Source organism: Gallus gallus, chromosome 2, assembly GCF_016699485.2.
Source record: "Gallus gallus isolate bGalGal1 chromosome 2, bGalGal1.mat.broiler.GRCg7b, whole genome shotgun sequence".
NCBI lineage: Eukaryota > Metazoa > Chordata > Aves > Galliformes > Phasianidae > Gallus > Gallus gallus.
The window spans coordinates 120,461,222-120,484,567 of NC_052533.1; the positions used below are offsets into that span (position 1 = coordinate 120,461,222).

A 23,346-nucleotide genomic window follows, 5' to 3' on the forward strand; every position below is an offset into this window, starting at 1 on the left:
GCACAAAGGGCTCAGGACAAACCAAGCCATCGATTACACTTGCTTCTGAAATTATCTGTCAGAAAGTTGATTATATAAATGCTCAGACAAAATGCTATCACAGACTTGTGCACAAAGATGTCATTATTTCTAATAAGTTTTTCTAAAAAAAAAAATCAAATCATTTTAGAGCTGATTGTCACAGGAAATGCACTTAATGTTTTAGACACAGTGATCTTGCAGATTAATAGAGATGCCTCTCCTCTCTCAAGGAAAAAAATGGGGAAAAGAGATGGACCTAAATATTTTAATATTATAAATTTAAAAAAAAATGGTATTTTGCCACCATATTAAAATCAAAGTGATAAAGCAACCTGGAAAGAAACAGGCAAGATATCTTTAAATAATGCATAATCATAAGGTGTTAAGAAAGCTTATAAATGTGACTTCCATAAGAATCTGTTGCCCACCTACCTTTTCTCTCTTTAACCACCGCATTCCCCAGTGTACTTGTTATAGTTCAGGACAGCACATTAATTCTGACAATCTATTAACAACTGCAATACCACAAGTAAATCACATACATGCTCCCCACTATATCAACTCTCGTACATATATTTAGATAAGATAGTTCCTGCCCGCAGTGGTTTTCACTTGATACAGCATTCAAATTCCATATTCACTAAACGGAGAAGTATTTCCATACATAACGCTTATTTTAAGAACTCAGTAACCATTTCTCTGTTTCTCAAAGACTGAAGCCCCACTGGCCAAAAGGTGAAGCCATCTGCATGAGTGGAAATGAGACAATAAGGAGACTCCCTTTAAGGAGATTTGAAACAGAAAGAAGAGATTCTCAACTGCAGCTGCTGCAAAATGACACAGAATCGTTGGACTAGATGGCCTTCAGAGGTCTCTTCCAACTCTAAGCATTCTATGACTCTAACTGAGGAAAAAACATTCAATCAGTCTGCATTCTGTTCACATATGCTGTGCTTTCTCCTTGAAAATCAGAGAGCAGAGGTTTCTCATACACATGCAGATATACTAAGTTTATGTTACAGAAGTAGATGGGTTAGACTTAAGGCCTTCACGATGAAAAGCTGACGCTTCTTTTTACTGTACCGCCTTCTTAAACTGAAAAGATTTCCTTATCTGTAATCGAAGCACCACTGTAACTAAGTTGCTCTCTGGCTTGATCAGAACTTGCAAGGATCTATTTATTTTCAAGAAACAAACTGAAGAACACACTAACTGTTGAAAAAAACAGGAACAAATGCAAAATCATACACAAACACATGTCATTTTATCACAAAACTCACCAAACCATTATCAATTTTCTGCCAGCATGTATTTCAGTTGAAGAAAAATTATATGAGTTATCACAAAATAGAAATGTTACCAAATTACCCTAAAACTATAACTTGTGTTCTGCAGGCAACCTACACCTTAAAGAAAACCAGCTTCCTTTGGTCTTCATAATTAATGTAGATATCAATAAAGCAAATTTACAAAAAGATATGAATACAGCAGAATGACTCCTGAGCTACACAGACATTAGCTCTGCACAAGGATTTAACTTGCCTAGTTTAAACCACGTAACGTATACAAACCATGAAAGTCCAAGATCATCAAGTCCAGTTACCTATCAGTTCGTTATTCACCTATTTTAACTGCTTACCATAATTTATTACTTACTTTCCGTCTACTTCTGGTCTTTTGCACACACAGTGAAACTTGCCACCAAAATCTATATAAAGGTCATCTTCTACGATGTGGAATATTTGACCAATGGCGATTTTATCTTTGGCAGGTCCCATCTGCATCAAAGGTGAGCGTCTCAACATGGATGCAAAGGATTCCGATTTGTCTGAAGGAATCTACAGATAAAGAAAAGTATCATTTCACAAAAGATATCATCTCGAGGAGGAAATGAATCAAAGTCATAAGATAAAAAAAGGCCTTCGTTCTCTAAATTACAAGTAAAGATTTCATGCTTCTGGTGCATTTTTATTAAGACTTCTTGGGAGACATCTGTTACATTTCTCCAACCCCAAAATATTTCACATATAGAAGACTAAGTCTAAGACTACGACATATTCTACTACTGGTTGGGCAAGTTAACTCTAAAATGGATTCCCAAAATTCGCCCTGCAAAGAACATATCCCGTATTTTTGTTACCTCCTTTGTGAAAACCAAAGCAGAATCAGTACCCTGCAATTATTCATGCAACTGTTTTTTAATGAATAGTACTTAAATCTTCACTTAAAAGAACAAAACTATTTTGACAAAACAGCAGAAGTAGAAAACATACACAGGACTGATCTAAGATGTTAAGAAAAAAATGAACAATCAGTAACTGAAATCCAACAGGTGAATCAAAGGGAATCATTTTATTGAAGAGGAGAGAAGAAATGTTGCTAAGCATTCTCACAGTGAATTACTATTTCCAGTCAGATAATGCAGTGAGTAAAGATGTTCAGCACAGCATGTCAGTGTGACAGGGATACATGGGCACAGAATTTGTGGCCCCTCAAAGCTCTGCTCAGCGCAGAGGAACTTGGGCCTGAAATTGCCCCACAAGGTTGGATGTTAGGAAAAATTTCTTCTCTGAAAGAGTGGTAATGAATGAGAACAGGCTGCCCAGGGGGTGGTGGGGTCACCATCCTGAATGTGCTCAAGAAACACATGGAGGTGTGGCATCAAGGGATGTGGTTAGTGGGCATGGTGGTGATGGGTTCACAATTGGAGTACATGATCCTAGAGGTCTTTTCCAACCTTAATGATTCTATGAATTCAGGGCATGAAGTTTAACTAAATCACACCCCTCTCACCAGTGAGAAAGCAAGAGTAACCCAGAATTTGTAAACAAAGCACTATAAACTCTTTACACTTACTAAGCCCTCAGAACAGAGGCTAGCACTGACTGTTTCTCCCTGGCTTTCCATGACACTGTAGTATAGAGCAGTGGGAACCAATAACATTGTAGTGTGTATCACAACAGCAAAGGTAATGCACATCAACAATTTTCTTCCTTTGTCACAGAATGGCTTAGGTTGGAAGGGAGATCACCTAGGTTGGTCCAACCCCCTGCCATGGGCAGGGTTACCACCCACCAGATCAAGCTGCAAGTTATTTAAATCAAAGAATCAAAACCATGCCTTCCTGGACCACAGACAAAAGACATCTTGCATCTGCAAACGTTATTTACCAAACATGACAGAGCTGGGGGTGGGGAGAGGAGCAGAGATACTTTCTGCTGACTGCTCCAAGCACACACTGAAAAGTCATCTACATTTCCTACGAACAGAGAAGAATGCCATCATTTTCAATTCGCACACTTGGAAACTTTCCCTCTCAAGGAAGTCAAAACAAGCAACAGTTTGGAATTCCAGTTTTCCTGGAATGCACAAACAGTGCGGGCTGTTCAGACATGATATAACCTCAGGAATTAACAGCTAGAAAGCTGACACCCCGCCCAGTTTGCTGCTTCAGAAAATGGAACAGCTCAAATGTAGCATCCTGAGGACATGGGCTGAACAACGTGCCTTCCAACACACACACGCACACCGAAATCAAGCTGCTGGTGATAGTAAACCACCAGTGGAGAAGTAGGATTTCATACAGGAGTGCTACTATCACATAGGGTTTCAAGCATAGGAATTTACAATGCAGTCTAAATTCAAATACATAAAAATTAACTGCATTGGACACATTTGTAAGTGCTTCAAGAGTATATGCAAAACAGAGGAAACAATAAGAGGAAGTACTTGCATGAGATGTATCCGAATTGATGGGGCAATGGTAATAATCTACATGCAACTTAATTCAACGCAGAAGCCATAATCTTGCATTCAAAGTGATCACCCCTTCAAAATGACTCCATCTAGGCAAGAGATTACACATCAATCCTCATACAGAAACTAGGAAATCTGCTTTAAGGGAAACTGCAATACCAAAAAGTGCAAAATTCAGAGGTCTTCTACTGATATTCTCATTATAAAATCACTGGAGGTTCAAAAATCACTCACTTGCCTTGGAGTTCAACTGCTTGCCCATCTAAAGTTATACAGTAATAAGCCCTTTTCTATCATCTATTATCATTTGGGATCACAAACATTGTTTGCAAAGATGATGAATGACATCTTAGTTACAGCTTGTCACTCAGCACCAAGCAATGCCAGTCAAACACAACATAACTCCACGGTTAACTACTTTGTCCATTGTCTGTGGCTCTTTTGCTGATTGTTTTAATCCTTCCTTTCCCAACCAGCACTACTCCATTTCTCAATCCTGTGCTCCTGAGTTCAGCTTTTCCAAGGAAAATAACAGCAAAGACAATCACTGGGAAAATTATACCCGAAATGCTCACAGCAAAGGATTTGCTCTGGACATCCAGAAAGAGCAGCTAGGTGCCACACATAAAAACAACTTTTCCAAGCAAAAATTAACATAGTCAAGAGGTAATGTATAGAATCTTAGAATATTATGGGGTGGAAGGGATCCACAAGGGTCATCAAGTCCAACTACTGGGACTCCTGTGTGCAGGGACTCAAGAATACATATAATTTAAATCCAGAATGGCAGTATATATAATGTTGAAGACAGAGACACAAACTCGGGACCATCAACCAGTAGAGATGTTAGCTCTTCAGAAGACTGTGTTTTCAAATGGATCACCCTCCCAAATACTTCACCTGCTCTGAGACTAAACATTTTACAAAAATCTCTCTAGGGTCCTTCAGAAATTCCTTCAAGTCTTAGTAATTTACAATAGAGCTCTTTTCCAAGCTGAGTAGTTCCAGCTCTCTCAGCCTTTTCTCACAGGAGAGGCGCTCCATGCTCTTCATTATCTTTGTGGCCCTGTGTTAGGCCCTCTTGAGTTCATCCATGTCTCTCCTGCATTGGGGAGCCCACAACTGGACACAGCACTCCAGGTGTGGCCTCACCAGCGCTGCAGAAAGGATCACATCCCCCACCTGCTGGCACTACTTTGCCTATTGCAGTCAGGATACCACATGCCTTCTTGACAGCAAGGGCACATAGCTGACTCATGTTCAACCTGGTGTCCACCGAAACCCCCAGGACCTTTTCTGCCAGTACTGACCCCTGAGATACACTGCTAAATACTGGCCTGCAACTAGACTTGTGTCACTGATAAACTGCATTCACATCATTCCTGTTCCTTTCATGATGGCACACTGTATGCAGCATCACAAAATCACAGGGGTTGGAAGGGACCTCTGGAGATCACATAGTCCAACCCCCCTGCTAAAGCAGGCTCCCTACATTAGGTCGCACAAGAAAGCACCCAAACAAATTCTGAATATCTCCAGAGGAGATTCTAGTTAATAACATCGTTAAGTCTCCCTGGCAGGAAAAAACACAGACCCAAAGCTCTCCTCCCCCATGCAAACTCACCCGGGAAATAATCTCTGTACACAACACACAATGCTATCTTTTTACACTGATAGATGTATTGGTTCCTTCCTAGAATGTAAAGTCGGCAAGACCCGACTTAGCCCATGTACCAAGAATTCAGTTGTCACTGTTCACTATGGACAGTTTTCCAAGAATTTCGTGCAATCTACTTCAATGGTATCGCTGGTCTACAAGTCCATGGTTGTCTTCATTCTGCTCCCTGGAGAGGAACTTCTCAGGAGCATGAAGATCTAATTCAAGTATATAGGAATCATGGGAAGACTCAACTGAATCATCCCATAAAGAATACATCTGGGAACAGCGTAGAAACAAAGAACAAGCTAAAATACAGCATTTTTCCCAGTTCTTTGCATAAACTAAAGGAGCTTTCATTAGGGAGGAACTTACCTCATTTTTTTAAGGAGATTTAATGGCACTTTGAGGAGTACTTTCCTCCATGATTTCCAAATCTCCTTACCTGCACTCCCTACAATGGGGCTACAGAAAAACAGTAAGACAGTAAAACAGTACTCTTCTCTGGTTAATACAATGAATTGATCACTCACGATCTAGTAACAAAAGCTGGAGACCATGAAAGAGTCAGACGCACAAACAGAACATTCTTCTCAAGAAGCTGAAGTGTAAAGACTTCTTTTTCCCCTTAAACTCCTAGCCTGTTTGATTTGCCTTCTAATTTTCTAGGGTTGAAAGTTATTCATAAATATTTGGATGCCTTCCACTCTCTCTGCACATAGTTTAATAATAATAATAAAAATGCAGCTCTTTCAATAACAAAATATTCTGCAAGATTATAAATACTAACCAGAGAGTTTAAAAAGTCACAGATTTAAACCCCAATAAGGTCCAAATGAAAGGAGTAACTCCAATGCAGGAAAGTAGCATCCAGATTCTGGAGCAAAGCCTCTGACTATACAAGCAGGGTGGTCCTATCCCACCCACTGCACAAGACAACTTTCAAACCCTAGCTACACGTTTTGTGTGTGCTTGCAAAGACAAGCAGCTCGCATGTCGGAATGCAGGAGATATGGATAAAACATGGAGAAGTGAGATGGGAGATTGGTAATCAGAGGGCTACAGCTGGGGGGGAGAAGACACATCAGCAGCAAGCAGCATGCAAAGACTGCAATCCTCTATTTAACTATGAAATCTGTCTCCTCAGCACTGCCACACATAGCTAGAAAGGTTTTGATGTGGAATAACAAGTTGGTACGATGCCACAACAGCTAAAGGCAAAATGGCTGCGAGATGCCCAAACCTGACTGGAAAAGGTCCTGAGCACTCTGACCCAAGGTTTTGTTGTTTGGAACTATGGGTCTGAACCAAAGACCCTGAGATCTCATTCAACACATATTATTTTATTTAGTAAATAGAGAAGACAGAGATTCTGCTATAAGGAATATTAAAATTCATTGAGCCTTCACCTGACCATACATATATATTGATAAGGCACTTATTTCAACCAGCAACCTAAAAAAACTCATAGCCCACCGGACCTTGCTTTTCTATCCACTGTTACTACTAAGAGTGTGCACCGTTAATTGGATGTAAGCTTAAATACAAGGAATTCTGTAAAAGTAGTTGTAGGCCTCAATAAAGTAATGGTTCACAGTGATTCACAGTTTGCTACAGGAGGTTGGTGCCTACTTCCCTTTCTTTAGGCAGTGTGAGCTATAGCCCTGAAGGCCAGGGGTTCACAGACTTATTATCAACACATATGTTTAACAGAAAATAGAATCAAAATCCTCCTTGCACCTGTCATACACAGATCCCTTCCAACCTAAACCATTCTACGAGTCTATGAAACAAGAAATATGACTGCAAACCATCACTTGGGCGTTCATGTGAGCAGCAATGCAGCCAGGAGCCATCACCTCAGTATAACAGGAACCTTCACCATCTCACATCTATCACTTGAAAAAGAAAAGAATTTCAAAGGAATACCAGAAGTATTTTGTTTTCCTAAATTTCCAGTCTCAAACAGTACTAAAGAGAACATTCTGCTTATTGCCAGCTACAATACAGTATTCCCACACAGCGACTACACATCATACACACCCAGCCTGATGCCCCAGTGCCTAACACGTTTGACTGCTATTCACAGTCTTAACTGAAATCTAATTTTTAATTGTGAAGCATTTAATAAGGCAAATATTTAAATGTTATTTAGTATTTATGGACAAAGCAGAGGTGAGGCTATGCACAATATTAAAAAAAAACCAACCAGATTATTCTTCACACAGCTCTGCATAAAGCAAATTAGGTCACAAGTGTCAGCTGTAGTTGTGCAAGTAATTATATACAACTGCCAGCAAAATTCAACTAATGAAGTTCATAAGCTGCTGAATGGGATTCAAAGCTCAGTAAAATCCCATCGATAGCATACAGTTATAATCAAAGACAGCGTGAACTCAAGAGTTCACTCTTTTCAATTCCACTGTGTTTTGCAATGTTCCCACTGTAATACAGCTGTTTCCCCCTTATTTATGGTGAGAGGTTTTGTCCTATCTAAAAAAATAAAACTTAAAATCAAACAACGGAAGTTCAGACTGTTTGCCAACAGATTCAACTCACTGTCCATATTGGACCACCACAAAGACGAGGAAGATCTCTTCAGTTTCCCTAAAATGAGAGGCTTTCCCATTTTATTCCATGAAAACAGATGATGGTGAGAAGGTAGCATATCATTCTCGCTAATAAAGCGTTTTGAAAATTAACTACCGTAGAAAAACTGAAACAAAAGCAAGATTTGTGTCATTTAATAAAGCTACTGAAGGAAAACGGTCCAAAGAGAAAGCATAAAAGAAAGACCCGTGATTCAAAGCAGAAATAAAAGCAGTGATTCAGGGAAATATCTATGATTAATGACTGTAAAGTCACAAAGGACAGCTCTAAAAGCAATCAAGGAGAAAACTGGAAACTTCCCTGCTAGAAAGCAAGAAGACAAAAAGATTCCTACAATTTCCTTTCCTTGCAAAGACTTTCCATGCCCAGGCTCTGTATACACAAGACTTGTACACCATCTCACACTATGGTGATCTGAAATCTTCAGGAGAAGCATTTTAGCTGCAGGGAATGCAATATATTCTAGCAATAATCATTTAAAATCTGCAGCCCGGCACAAGAAACAGCAGAAAGCTCTATCTGGGATCACAACGGAGCAGATGCCAAACATTTCTCTTTCCAGCTTTAAAGTCTCCTTTGCTCTTCTGCACGTAATGTTCCGAAGACAAAAGGGTTTGGACATTAAGGGAACAGCAGCACTTCTAAAGGCACAAACAAACAAAAAGCAGAGAAATTCCAGCAGTAACATATCCATCAAGTTCTGTCCAAACCTGAGTAATGATGCATGTTGCAGCCTCAGTGACAGCCAAAAAACAAATCAGCCAGCTTTAAGCCAGCTTTAGAATCAACATAAATGGTGTCTACAGCCAATGGTGTCTTTAGAGGAAATTTGGGGGGGGGGGGGAGAAAATACCTTTTTTTTTCCCATTAAAATAAGGCGTTATATGAACAACAGAACCATGGATTGGTTTGGGTTGGAGGGGATCTTTAATGTCAGAAGAGCACAGAAGATCACAACACCTCAAAATGTAGAAGAAATCAATCTCAGAATTGATGGCTGAAAAAGGCAAACAGCTCCGTTGAATAGAATAGGATAAAGGAAATTGACTGCTATGCTTCCATTCTTATCTTTATTAAATCTTTATTAACATTCAGAAACTCACATATTCGAGGTTTTAATTGTCCAGAGCTATTTCCCATCCCAACCTTAAAATTAAACGCATCCCCAAAGAACCACCAAAGAGCAAAACAAACTTTTTTCAGTCGTTCCAACCAGCAGAGGAGCATCCATACATTTTCCCCAGCACAAAGCAGAAATGTGGTTTCAGTTTAGAAAGCAAAATAAACAAATCTCTTCAGCCAAAAAGGCTGGAAGTAAAACTGAAATGGAAAGCAGTGACTAAGTGTTCTGGCAAAGCATCATTTACATTTCACTGAAGATATTAGAACTTTTGGCAAGCAATTCACTGTGTGAGTCTAATGATTTGTAAGGTACTCTCCTTAAAATCTTGGCCCCTTGTTTTTTTCATTAGTGCAGACTGAGGGCCAAGCAGCACAGCCATGGCAGCCCACGTATCTGCATATCCTCCAGGACCACGAAGGTAGGTAGATTCTGGCAGTGACTCGGCTGCACCCAGTATGCCACGTGTCCCAGTGCTCCCATGGGGCGTGCAGCACTGCAACTGAAGTGTCTGAGGAAAAGACCCCCACCATGAGGACGTTCTGAGAAAGCAACATCTCTCTGGAACGTTTCTGGGCAGCTCGGGCAAAGCCTTCCGACAGCATTTTAAACCTCTGTTGTAAGCCAGGGGACTCAAATTGCTTTCACTGATCCGTTTGCAGTTGGCTGAGCTGTGGGCTCTGGAAAGTGAAGTATATCTTATTTTTCAATTAATACTTTGAAAGAACCTGTCAGAAATCCCACATCGACATCTACTTTACACAGATATCCAACACCAAAAGAAATAATGGAACAGAACCTCTGATGTTGCCTTCTTACATGCATGTATTACGGTTGACAATTTGGGGAGAAAAAAGAAAATCTAAGATGTTATGGCTGAAAATGCAGTACTTTGTGTGAAAGTCAGACTAGATAGCCATAGTGGCCCTCTGCAACCTAAAACTCAATTGTTTAATCTTCAGTCATCTAAGTATCCACTACAATTTCAATAACACAGATACCATTCTTCCCTATGCTATATGCAAGCAGTGACACCTCCGGACATATAACTCCAAAGGAGATCTGTAAGAGTTGAGCCAACTCACTGACTTCCACCTTGGAAGAGCTGGTACTAAGAAGGGGGCCAGTACACAACACTATCTACAGAGCTAATGTGAACTGCATTCTAGAACTGGTTTTCACTGAAAAAATCTTCATTTTGTGCCCATTTTGTAAGAACCAAACTTCAGTTACATTAAGAATAGGACTTCCATACTTTGCAGTTATTATCCAAAAGGAACTAAAGAAGGCCACAGAAGTTGTAACAGGTGAGTACGATTGCTGCCATAGTCACCATACGGCACAGAAAGATTCTGCTTGGAAACTTATTAAACACAATTTCTAATCCAACTCCCACACACTGCTTCCACTTTTTTTTTTTTTTTTTTAAGTGTTTTTAAATTATATATTGGCTGCCAACTGAGAAAGGATTACTCTTATATTTTAAAAATAATGAAAGATTCACCACACGGTATTTGAAAGCGAATGATGTTCATACTTGAAGTCCAGTCTTTACCCTGCTCTCAACCTTCCATCAAGCTCCATATTTTGGCACTCATTGCAATGCTGACTGAAGGATATCACTTTATTTCTGCCTGCAGAATAACTTCTAGTTGGAAGTGTTTCAGCTGTGCAGACAGCATTATATTTGTATGTCGCAATTGTATACATATTGTTCTCATAATGAACAACGTAATACTGCCAAGTAAGCGTGTTCTAAAGAGATGCAAGTAGCGCTTAACCAAACACACGTAGCACTTAACCAGTGCAGCATCATGGTGGAAACTACCCTTCTGTATCTTCTAATTACATTTTTCAGGTAGGATCAAGCAGAACTCAGAAAAAAAAAAAAAAAGATCACAGGAATAGGATTTGTAAGCTGTGAGGAATGCCTAACAGGCTTTCCTGAACTGCACTTCAAATATCACAACTTCTTAGCTGTACAAAACACTCTTCACAGCGCTGTCAAGGCTTTCCAAAGCTTCTACCTGTTTGATGATGGATATTTCTACAACTCACCATCTAGATGCAGGATGAGAACAGTTCTCTAAGCTGACAAAAGAGCATGTATTTTGGAAGATGACTTGTCACCAACGTCTTACTACACACCGCTAAATCACAGAATCACAGAATCACAGAATAATAGAATGGCTTGGGTTGGAAGGGATCTCAAGTATCATGAAGCTCCAACCCCCCTGCCACATGCGTGGCCACCAACCTCCATATTTAATACTAGACCAGGCTGCCCAGGGCCCCATCCAACCTGGCCTTGAACACCTCCAGGGATGGATGGGGCATCCACAGCCTCTCTGGGCAGCCCGTTCCAGCACCTCACCACTCTCATAGTAAAGAAGTTCCCCCTGACATCCAACCTAAACCTTCCCTCCTTCAACTTAAAACCATTTCCCCTTGTCCTGCCATTATCTACCCTTGTAAAGAGTTGACTCCCCTGTTTATAGGTTCCCTTTAGATACTGAAAGGCTGCAATGAGCTCACCCCGCAGCCTTCTCTTCTCCAGAATCAAAATCAAATGTAGGAAATCAAATCAAATGTAGGAACACTGTTCATACAAGAAATGTAATTTGTTTTTCTTTAGGAATTCATAGACTGTCCCTGTATGCCTTATAGCACACAATGCACTACCTTAGTAAATCTAAAACCGGGTGACTTCTGACTCAGTTACATATAAATCTGCCCCTTATTAACGTTATATAAACTATACTCTGTTTTGTTGGACTCTGGATTTTATGTTATATAAATTTTAGACATGTCTCTGTATCTCTTTTCTTCCGTGATGTTAAGCAACAATGTTTAGGACGATCAGCATAGAACCACAGAGTACATCTGGACAGGGGAAAACCATCACAGCTGCATCCCAAGGAAATAAGCACCTGTAGCTGCTTCTGGTCCCTTTCTGAAAATTCTTGTGATGCAAATCCATTCTCCATTTGAAGCTGAGAGCAGCGAGGTTACATTGCTAATACATTTGAATACTACCAAAACCATAGAGGGTTACCCCCCCAAATCCTATACATTTGCAACCTGCTGCACTGGTTGACTCAACGCCAACTTTCGTTGTTATAAAATGAAGGTTCTCCAGTTATCTTCAAATCTTCATTAGATACACTGGGCAGAAATTGGAAAATAAGGCTTCTTTAAAAGACAACTCTTACTACTTTTTGTAATATATGAAAAGAGATGAAAAAAAAAAAAAAAAAAGAACCAAGAGTTGCAGAGAGTTCCTAAACGAGATCAGCTCTCAGAAGTGGAATCCCCCCCCCACCTGCGTGCTGAGCACAGCAGGAGTCACAGCAGGCACGACATCCAAAACATTCAGCTCTTCAGTTTAGTTCTGAAGAGAAATCACCTCATCTCTACACCAGGGCAATCTGTAGCCCAGGGTGAGCCTAGTCCATGGATCCATGGATTCCCAAAAGGAAACCATACTTGCTGACTGCTGGGAAGGATTTCAATTCCTGTCTAACCCTAAAGCTATCTAAAACTATTTGTTAAGACTGAAAATTATGCGGATTATTAATCAAAACAATAAGTGTTACTCATTAGTTTTAACCCAGGTTACCAAGGTGCTGCTTAAGCAACACAGATGTGTATTCTTCATAAAGAATACACACGTACCTTTGTAACAGAGTAATACACTCCTTCAGAACTACTGCTTTTGTGTCTTGGTTTTAAACCTCTACCCTGAAATACAAGCAGCTATGACAGCTCTTTCTATCACCTACTAAAACACTTTTTATCATCTTTCTTGTCTTTATGACCAATGATACTTCATTTCTGAAAACAGTAACAAAAATTTACCTGAAATTCCTGAACATCTGTCCTGCAAAACAAATGCGAAACTACGAGGGCTGCTCTGAAAGTAATGCTTCCTATTTTATTCTGTTGGCCCAGCGCTCCAGAGGCAGATGTTGGTGGTGAGGCAGTAGAGGTTGAACCTTCCCACTAATATTCCGTTACATGCTGTTACTGTGCAACAGATGGCAGCAGAGGGGCACTCTGACACAATGGAAGTGAATATGAAGCAAAGAGCTGTCATTTAACTCCTTCACATGGAAAAAAATGGCATCCATTTACATTCATGATGCCTGCTGAATGGCTACAGAGACCAAACTGTGGCTGTGAGCACCGTGAGGCAGTGGGTGCAGCGTTTCAGCACTCGTGAAAATATTTGAGTGCAGCATGCAGGCTCTTCTTCATCACTGGTGAAAATGCACAGCTGATGGTGGTGACTGTGCTGAAAAAGAGTGCTATGCAGCTGAGAATTTCCTCTATCACATAATGTTATCTTGCTCTTTGTATCTATTGTGGTTTAAATGGAAAATAAAGAGGAGGCATTACTTTCAGAGCTACCTACAGATATACATTTTTGAAGGAATAATTTCTGATCTATTCAGGAAATTAGCTGTGATCATTTAGTGATACCAACCCATTGAAAAGTCACCATTTTGTACATACCTGATACTTTTCTTCTGCAGAGATGGAAAACCACTATGAAATTTACTCTGTGGTCTGCAGACCAAACTACATATTTTTCACACAACTGCAAGTTCTTATGCATACACATTATTAAATACAATTGCCTCTAAGGTTGCATAGTGAGCACATCAATCGCAGAAGTGAAATTCAAATTGTAACACCTCCACAACAAGGATCATGGAATCATAGAATGGCCTGGGTTGAAAAGGACCACAGTGATCATCTCATTCCAACCCCCTGCTATGTGCAGGGTCGCCAACCACCAGACCAGGCTGCCCAGAGCCACATCCAGCGTGGCCTTGAATGCCTCCAGGGATGGGGCATCCACAACCTCCGTGGGCAACCTGTTCCAGTGCGTCACCACTCTCAGTAAACCCAGGATACAATCGGTTCTCTTTAATATCCCTGTAACGTGTAAGAATATAACTACAAAGACGTGCTAAGCTGCTGCATGAGAGCTGCGGTTCTGAGGAGAAGCGCTATGCCGAGGTGAAAGCACCACAGTAAAAACTGAACACTCAAAGGTGGAATTTCAGAAACGCGGGGCAGCCTCTGAGCGAAGCCCGTCCCTTCAAGACGAGCTTGAAAAAAAAAAAAAAGAACAAACGGCAAAACGCGGCCCCGTTCCCCGCTAACGAACGCGCTCCCTGGACAGCCGGCCCCGCATGCAGCCCGCGGACAGCCCCACAGCTCCGCGCAGCGCGGCCCCCCCCCTGCCGGCAGCACCGACCGGGCACCACGCGGCAAGGGGGGCGCCAGCCCGGCACGGACAGCAGCAGAACCCCGCCCCACCCTCGGGAGCCCCGCCCCGCCGCGCCCTCACCTGTCCGGGTTCCGTCGCCGCGGTGCCGCTAGCGCTGCCCGGCTGCTTCCGCGGCTGCTGCCGGAGCGGCGCGGCCGCCGGCGGCTCCTCAGGCGGGAGGCCGCTGCACCGTCTCGCTGCCGCCAGCAGCCGCCATTGGGCGCCCGTCCGCGCCGCGGCCCGGCTCCAGCCCGGCGCCGCCATGTTGTCCCGCGTGGTGGGCGGGCGCGAACTCTGACCCTGGCGGGCGCATGCGCACAGGACCGGCCTGAGGCGGGCCGGCCGCCATCTCAGCAGGAAGGGAGAGATAGGACTGCAGGGCCCTGCCGGCCGCGGCGCTCGCGGCCGCTGAGGAGAGTGCGGGGCGGTCCGCACGGCCCTTGGGACAGCGGCTTCGGTGGCCTGCACCGCCCCACGCTCGTGGCATGGCGGGCCCGGCCGAAGCGGCCGAAGCTCGGCTGCTCGGAGGAGCAGTCCCGCGACACGACCCCAGGCACCAGAGAACACCGCGCTGCACGGACACTGCATTACTCACATACTGGTTTTATTGAACTTCGGACATGTAATTGAGCATATGTACACTGCAACTGACATGCTAATAAAGGCGTGGGGAACCTTTTTTTCTTCTCTACATCTGCAGCAGTTGAAGGAGCACAGATTTCACACAACTGTTTCAAAGCTTGTTTCCAGTTCTAAGCACGGCGACGAAAACATTTGCCAAAAATTATGATCTCGCCCACATCTTGTGTCAGAAACAGAAAACAGAATCTGAAGAGAACAATGGCATAAAGCAACAGGCAGGAGAGCAGCCCCTGGAGGAGAGCAGTGCTGCAGCACGACACTGGTACAGCTTTTAGGTGTTAACAGGAGCGGGGCACAGATGCTACAGGTCCTTCACAGCTACAGAAAATAACAGATGTGGCAGATTTTCTCAATGGCGAGGCTACAAGGAAAACAACATTAGCACTTGAAAACAGTTTGATGCCTGAGAGAAGAACCAGTACGCCTTCCCCCATTGTTTTGTACAAAATGCTATGTTGACAATGTTATCATAACTGAACTAAACCAGCACTAATAGGCATCTTGCTTCTAATAGTCAGGGCCTTCCTAGTTGGACAACCCACAGACGAGTCCTAAGTTCTAGATGTTATGCATTACCCCACTCACATCTCTTGGAAGAAGCTCTTAATACAGTACATTCCCACGCATCTGTAAGCCTGATACAAGTAACTTGTTTAAAGCCTGCCAAAGGCCTTTCTTTAAGCTGGCAGTGCCCCTCTTAAGTCTGGTGTCCCATGCAGGCAACACTTAACTGAAATAATGACAAGGGAGTGAAGTAGCGAGGTTCAGTTTGGCAGCAGCGGTAGATTCAAAATGATTAAGTTGAACAGTAGTTACAGATTCAAAAAGAATTATGTATCCACATGTATGTACAGTATAATTAACTTCTCCAAAGAGTTTTTCATTGCTATATTTTAAAGGTTGCCTTCAAATAAGGGATATGTCCTTTAAATGCTTGAAAGGCATAAAAATTCCCCTCCCCACACAAAACCCCAAACAACCAACATATTTTAGTTTCAAAAATAATCTGAACCCACAACAAGCTTGGAATCAGTTAATCTGGCAAAACAGCTACGTGCTAAATAAAAGCACATCTGGTGGAAAGAGCACAAAGAATGTTACAAGTGTGCTTGGTTCTTGCTTGCAGCATCTGGCAGTGGGTAGCAGGACAGAGGCAGGGATCTCAGTGGGTCTCCTCCTGTGTCTCTTCTGCAATCGTTTCTGTGGCACTGGCATTGGCAGCTGAGTTCAGAACTTCTCCAAAGTCTCCGCTGGCAGGTTTGCTTCCTCCGACTTTAGACTAAACCATAAAAAGGAGCCTCAATGTAAAACCGCAGTTTCTTGGCATGCCAGTTAGCTGCACCTCTGCACAAAGCAGCTTAATAACCCTCTTCAGCTCAGCTTTTCTAGGACTGAGCTACATCCAAATAGTCTTCAGATTATTTAGACAAGACCTTAAGAATCATAAGCATGCTTCAAGATACAAAAAGCAGCATGAAGCAGCCCTAGTTCCAAGGAACCTGAAGGATGACATGCCCTCAAGTTATGAACAGATCCAGGCATGCAGCCTTTCAGGCCGTTTATGTTTTGAAAGAATCAGAGATGAAACTCGCTGCTGTATGCTCTGTAAGGATCTTGAATGGTTTTCAGTTGAGGCTGAGGGCACATCTTGAGTGCCACAGTGAGACCCAGCAGCTATGATGCTTTCAAAAGGCAGCATGTTTACCTTTTTATTTCTCTCTGCAGCATGTATTGTGTGCTATGGTGCAAGAACTAATTACACTCAGCTTGCTAGACAGTCATTAGATCCACACGTTATGTTTGCATGCTTCTCATCTAACCCAGTGTGCCCAAAAAAAGTCAAATCTGAATCTAACTACACATACTACTTATTTTTAAAGGCTGTTTCCTTTTTTGTTTGTTTAATTTGGAGAAGCTACTAATAGCTATTTCTGGCATTTAAGGTTTTTCTAAGTCAATTTATTTTTTACAAACACTGTCTGCAAAATTCAGATACAAAGACCTTGGCACATTTTATGTCAGAAACAAGACAAGCACCCCAAGGTATACTATATACTTTCAGTATATAATACTAGGTATGTGATACTAGCTGTTTGTGGGGGTTAGATAGACGTTAAATGATCTAGTTAAGGCATTTTCCTGGTTTGTTTTCTTCTCTTCAAATCATTAGGCAGAGAAACGATTTCCACTGTACTTAAAAAGACATCACCTGAGCACCTTCAACAATTTACCAGTAACTTTAAAATTCAAACAAAAAAGTTACCCAGAGCTCACAAAGGTCTTTTCTCCACATTCGCAGCTCCACAGTCACCAAGTAATGCTTACCTTTAAGGTTTCAACTTTTTCCTCAAAAGATTTGAAAGTAGAAGAATTTCTAGGGAACAAAAAGGAACCACAGAATTAAAAACATATCTAGTCAGCACATAAATATCAGAAAACAAGCAAACAGTGGCTTTTTTCCAATGTCAACATGCATTCTGTTTGGGGCTTTTTCCTTGTTTTTAAGGACATCCCAAAATAGTTGTTATCTGGATCTCTACTTATACTACAAAACTAGAATTCAGCAACACTCAAGCTGCAGCTCATTCTTATCTTCTGCAATTAACAGCTGCCAGTCTCACCACCAGGTTCTTTTATCACAAGATGGAAGGGAAAACAAGCAATTTTTCAGGTTTGGCTTATTTTTCTCAGTGAATTTTAGCAGGTTTCTGGCTTATGGGTTAGAAAACTTTGCCGTCCTGAATAAAGCTTGGCTGTCAGAGATTCTTTTTGCTTGTTACAGGAAAACAACTTTAAGTTAACAGGCTGTGTCTTTAATTAACAGAACAGTTCACATTTTCTGCTAATGTAGGTTTATGGGAGACTCCCCCTCGCCGTTTAATTGCTAGAGACAGCTGTGATTATAAATGCACAAGAAGAGCAGGACAGCTCACAATGTTCAGTATAGAGGTTCAGTGCATTGTTATCACGAGGATCAAAGCAGTGCCTTAATACTCCAATTAGCTGTCACTGCTGCCTGCAAATTTGTACAATAGCTCATACAGCTTTCTGCCTCTTGCAGAGTAGAAAATGCCTGCCTTCACTGCACCAAGACTAAAGACTGGCAGCAGACAAAATAAAGCTTACTAAAAGAAGCTGTCCTTTACCCCCTCTGCTTGGTGGTTGTGTATGCCAGCCAGGCCTAGCTGCACTCTTTCATTTGGGAAAGTACACATATATTAAAAAAAATAAATAGATTCTCTCAGGAGACGAAGGAACAGTGCAGAGCGACAAGAGGCAAGCACTATGAGTGAGCTGCAGGCTTTCTGAGAACCCACATTACCTTCTCCTCACTTTCATAGACAGTTATAAAACAGACACCAAGCAACTGTCTTTTAAACCTGCAAAATACTACATGTCTAACAAGAAGGTAAAAGTTGTTATAGCTCTCCAACCAGCAGGAAAGCACACTTAGTCACATTCCAGGTGTGTAACACCATCACTGTTAAGCAGAAATAAAAACAAATTTCATCCTATACATTAGTATAGAAATCCATTATTTTTTTTATCTGTTAAATTCCATTTTGATTCACTTGACAATAAATACACCCAACAGCTGGATTATGCATACGTTACCTCATAATAGGCATGCTAATTGAATGTTGTATGGAGCGTATACTAAATTGCCAGCATTAAGAAAAAAGAAAGCAAGAGGTTAGTTGAAATGACAGAGGAGAAACTGACTTAGAAAGATGACTTTCTGGACACCACCTTTGGTAAACAGTCATATAAACACTGTTTGGTTTTGCTTTTTAAATGGCTTAGCCATGCGTGCACGCACACACAAGTACAACAGAGCAAAAGCTGCAACAATTCCTTCCTTTCTAAAAATATTCAAGTGCCATGCTTGTTAGTAAGTATGTGTTTGGGTTTTTTTTTAGCTGCTATCTGTCTGCCTGTTAAGTCTTCCAAGCAATGAGACATGCTGCATTTACAGTTCTGATGGTATCAAGTAGAAAGCAAACACTCAAGACTTATCAGTCAGGTCCTCCTACTCCAAGCATTAGCCTGACAGTCAGACAGTTCCCACTTCGATGCAACACAGAAGTTTCATACTCATCAATATAGAATCAACTATCAAGAGAGAGCAGTTCCATCCATCTATATTCAAGATCAGGTTCTGGGTGGGGACAAGGAGAAAGTCCTAGTTCTAATGCTGATTTGAAACTCACAAAGATCTTTGTAACCTGCCAGCGTTGCCATAATGTAACTGTTTGCCTATTGACAACATGTACCTATTCTTATCAAATGACCACAGTTGTATTAAGGAGCTCCCAGATCACTTCAAAGACCAACAGTTTCATGCACTGAAAAATCCGTATTTACTCTTCATACAAATTACACAATAAAAAGGATTTTGTGGGCGCAGAGTACTGGGAATCAGATTCACAGAGGTCAGATGCTGTCCTGCCACATCAGCAACGTGCAGCCATGTTTTATCCCCTTACCCGAAGCCCCTTTTCTGCTGTTTTTCATCTCCACAGACATTTTGGCTTCAGCCAAGTTTTTTTTAGAGCACATGAAGACGACGTCTTCATGAGCACCATCTGCATTCTTTGCTCTTTGACATACATTACTAGAAATTCTGGTTTTGCAGCTCTTGCCAAGTTTCAGCATAGAAGTAGGTTGATATTACCTAAATCTTCACGCAGTCACGCTGAGCCACTTCCACTTAGCCTGCAAGAAGTGCCTCACTAGTTGAGAAGTTAAAGACTAAAGAGGGTGAAAATTACCTTTGTTTCTCCACATTTACAATCTGCAAGCCTGCTTGCACAGAAAAGCAGCAAGCTATGGTACATTGCATATCTTTCAACAGCCGCCTAGAGAACTTTAGTTCAGTCCCACAGAGATCATTTAATGGAAGAACTACTCACATCCCAAAAAGTTAACTTGTTATGCAATACATTTTACAAAACATCCTGAATACGTGTGAAGTGTCACCACTATACATGGTTTTGGCACAGAATGATTTGGTTCGCAAGAGAACTGGATTAGAGAAGTGAAATTTATCTTTAACATCAAATCACTTATTCAACTAGTGCAAAGAAGCAAGATAAAATATATGATAATAATATAAATAATAATAATAAATAAAATAAATAATAAAAAGACAAGTCTTTTTTTTTTCCACAAGTGACAGAATGCCACAAAGCACTCAGCTCGTACAAGAAGTAGGGCGGTTTGAAGACCAGAAGCCCTTTTTACAACACCCATCATCAAATCCCTATAGAAACAAAAAAAGGTGTAGTAAGTTGCTCTCTAATTTCCCATATATTTTGTACTGCATTGAAAGATTTCTCTTATTTTAGAAATGATTGTTTTTTGCAGTCACTACATTGTCTCACATTCTGAAAACACACAGGGAGGTATGTCAGTATCCCTCCCTAGAAAACAAAAGCACTGGTTATTTCCTTTGTTAATATTTAGGTTTCCAATTGATATGCTGCTAATTACAACATTTACAAGTCCAAGATCATATACCATTTCCAAAGCAAGTGAAGGAAATTATTCTAAAACCTGCAAACAGGGTAAAGATGAGTATTTCTGCTCCATAGTATGGATGCAGCAGTCAGGATTGCTCATGAAGTCTGCTAGAACCTGTAATCTTGGTACTACTGCTATTTTGCCTATAATGCTCATGCTGCCTTTACAAGGATGTCCAGTTAATCAAGACACTCATACCAAGAAGAATAAAGGTATTAAGAAAAACCTAAGGAGGTACAGTGTTTTCTGTCCAACAAAAAGCAGAACACAGACAATGAAAGCAACAGTGACCTGAATTCACACTACCAGCCCTCTATTTCCATACTTTTCAAGCTCACCCCAGCTCCATTAGCTAGCCCCCTTACTTCCTTTTACAGCTCTTTCCAAAGTCAATTTGTAAGAATGAGGAGCTGTGTGGAATATGTAGAAGTAGTCCAGCATGGAAGGCATCACGTTATTACAGCTGAGCAGTCACTAAGCTAAAACACTGGAAGAAACAAAGTCACAATGAAAGAAAAGAATTTAAGAAAATGCACCTGAACGTTCAGTACTTACTCAAGTATCAGGCCTATCACTTCTCAGTTCCAGGACAAGACTTTGACATCTAAAAGCTTCTGAAGTTCAGTTGTACTATCTTTGTAGTAGTCACATTACTATGGGACCTGAATTCACTGTTTGAATCCCAGTCGAATTTGGTCCTTATGAAAGCAAAACAACTTGAGTGTTTTTAATCTCTTGTTTAAGTGCAATTAAGACCTAGAACAGCACTATCTTTATTTATTTAAAATCCACCTGCTCCTGAATTTCTAATCACACTTTGAATTTCTACTGCCGTGATTTCTCCCAAGAAATGCAAGAAAAGTGTTACTTCTTTGGCCCCATCACACTCCCTCCCAGTGGCACAGTTTCTGATAGTAGCTACGTTGGCGTTGAGTACTCTAACTTGAGTAGGTGGTTGCATAGAGGTATTAAATTCTTCAGGCCAGAAGAGAGCTCTGAGTCTGTGCTGTCCTCATGAAATGAGTAGACCAATACAAGTACGGGAGCACCACAGCCTTAAGGAAGAAAGCTGAACCCTGAAAAGTGAGCAGCTAAGCCCTGCATCTGAGAGACGCATTTCCCAGTCTCCCTCTGTCTTACTGATGACAAAGATGAGATTCAAGATGGGCTGCCTTTCTTATGCTTGAACAAACTCAACTCCCCAGGCACTGCAGACAGGGCTAGAACTCCTCACTAGTATTCTAGGAGCCAGATACCTGCATCTCTTAATACTGTGTGTGGCTATTTAATGAGAGAGTTGAAATGATGAAGTCGGATCCAGAGGTGCACAAAGGACAGAATACAAGGTAAGAAGTTGCTACACAGTCAAGTTAGCTACTGAAAACTTCACACTGAGTATTTGCTTACAGTAAGCTGATAAAACACATTGCAGGCAAGGTAATTAGAATACCCTGTGTCTGGAGCTGTTAAAGTAATCAGCTCAAAGATAAATGCTGTTTCATCAAGCAAACTGTGAACAATGAATTCATGAACTATTTTAGTCTTAGACTCCATTGATTTGAATGAAACCACAATACTAAACAATTATTGTAATACACACCAAAAAGGGAAAATTCCTACTGTCACAGCACAAACACTGTACAGACAAAGGAGGAATTCTGCACGCCATTGACCTCAAAGACATATTCCATCTCTAAAAAGAATAACAATTCCGACTCATTTTAACAGATTCCTTTTTTGTTGTTGTTGTTAAGTAAGAGTTAGAGACTAATTGATTATTATGTGCCATTACTATTTCATGTTCTGGGACAGCTACCAGGTGAACATGAAGAAATACCTTCCCTGACATCAGATGAATTGCAGTTTTACATTAACACTGGAGAAAAAAAGAAGTTACCTTTTACAGATAAAACTCATTAAAGCTTTTAATGGAGACAGTCTGACTACATGCTTAGTTTTAGAAAACATTCTTGTGCCCCACCTTACCTAAAGGAATGTGAAAATGCCTGTAGTCTGCACAATGCCAGAGTAAGCATTAAAGAGAGAAAGGAAGTTCTGATAAATCTGAAGCAAAATATTGAACTGTGCAGCTGCACCTCGAAGTTGCTCACTAAACTTCAAGAAGCAAGAAGGAGGTTAATGGCAGCACTTTAAAACCAATGGCTGATTTTATTACACTGCTGTCCACCAATGCAGCAATATTCTGTTAGACTGTGATTTTGTTACTTGCTCACTAGTTGAAAAGTAAGCTTGATCCACTATTCACAGCAAATTACAAATAGAGACGAGTAATTATGTGTTCCTGTAGTAGAAATTATATAATCAAAGAAGTCTAAGTTAAGCACATGATTAGTTTGCATCCAGGAAGAATCTTCATGCAGTTAACAGTACATTTAATGCTAAAAACTACCACCAAACTTACCTAATTTGCATTAAAGGGCTGTGTCATTGCACACAGTCAAAATATGCTGTTGTATGCTGATATTTAGGAATTAGCAAGTACCAATGGTTTATTAAAAGGTAATAAAATCAAGCCACTGCTGTAAGGTGGAACAGCTGACAAAGAAGTAAGACACCTTAAAAGGTACCCACACACACCCAAGACAACACAAGACAAAAAGAAGGCAAAAAGACAGATAAAGACATTTGTTGTTTAAAGGTGGTAGTCCACAAACTGAGAAAAAAAAACAGAGAACAGAAGTGATGATGCCATGCGCACTGAGCACACAGCAGGAATGC

The 23,346-nt window shown here is 41.1% G+C and overlaps 1 protein-coding gene across 16 annotated transcripts in view; it reads right to left on the bottom strand.

Moving 5' to 3' along the window:
* The window catches only part of TPD52 (tumor protein D52), a 119,071-nt gene that overhangs the window by 60,106 nt on the left and 35,619 nt on the right, over positions 1-23,346 (bottom strand). For 5 of the 16 annotated variants that reach the window (XM_015282835.4, XM_046926559.1, XM_040686936.2 and 2 more), the window contains 4 exons: positions 22,594-22,620; positions 18,700-18,741; positions 17,410-17,458; positions 15,030-16,363 (listed from right to left, as the gene is read on the bottom strand). In XM_015282835.4, coding sequence (XP_015138321.1) covers positions 16,247-16,363; positions 17,410-17,458; positions 18,700-18,741; positions 22,594-22,620 — 235 coding nt within the window. In that variant the 3' untranslated portion in view covers positions 15,030-16,246. Of the gene's footprint in view, positions 1-1,677; positions 1,860-13,067; positions 13,078-14,523; positions 16,364-17,409; positions 17,459-18,699; positions 18,742-22,593; positions 22,621-23,346 lie in introns of those variants that run through there. The other 11 variants (XM_040686933.1, XM_015282833.4, XM_040686934.2 and 8 more) reach the window with 4 other exon arrangements.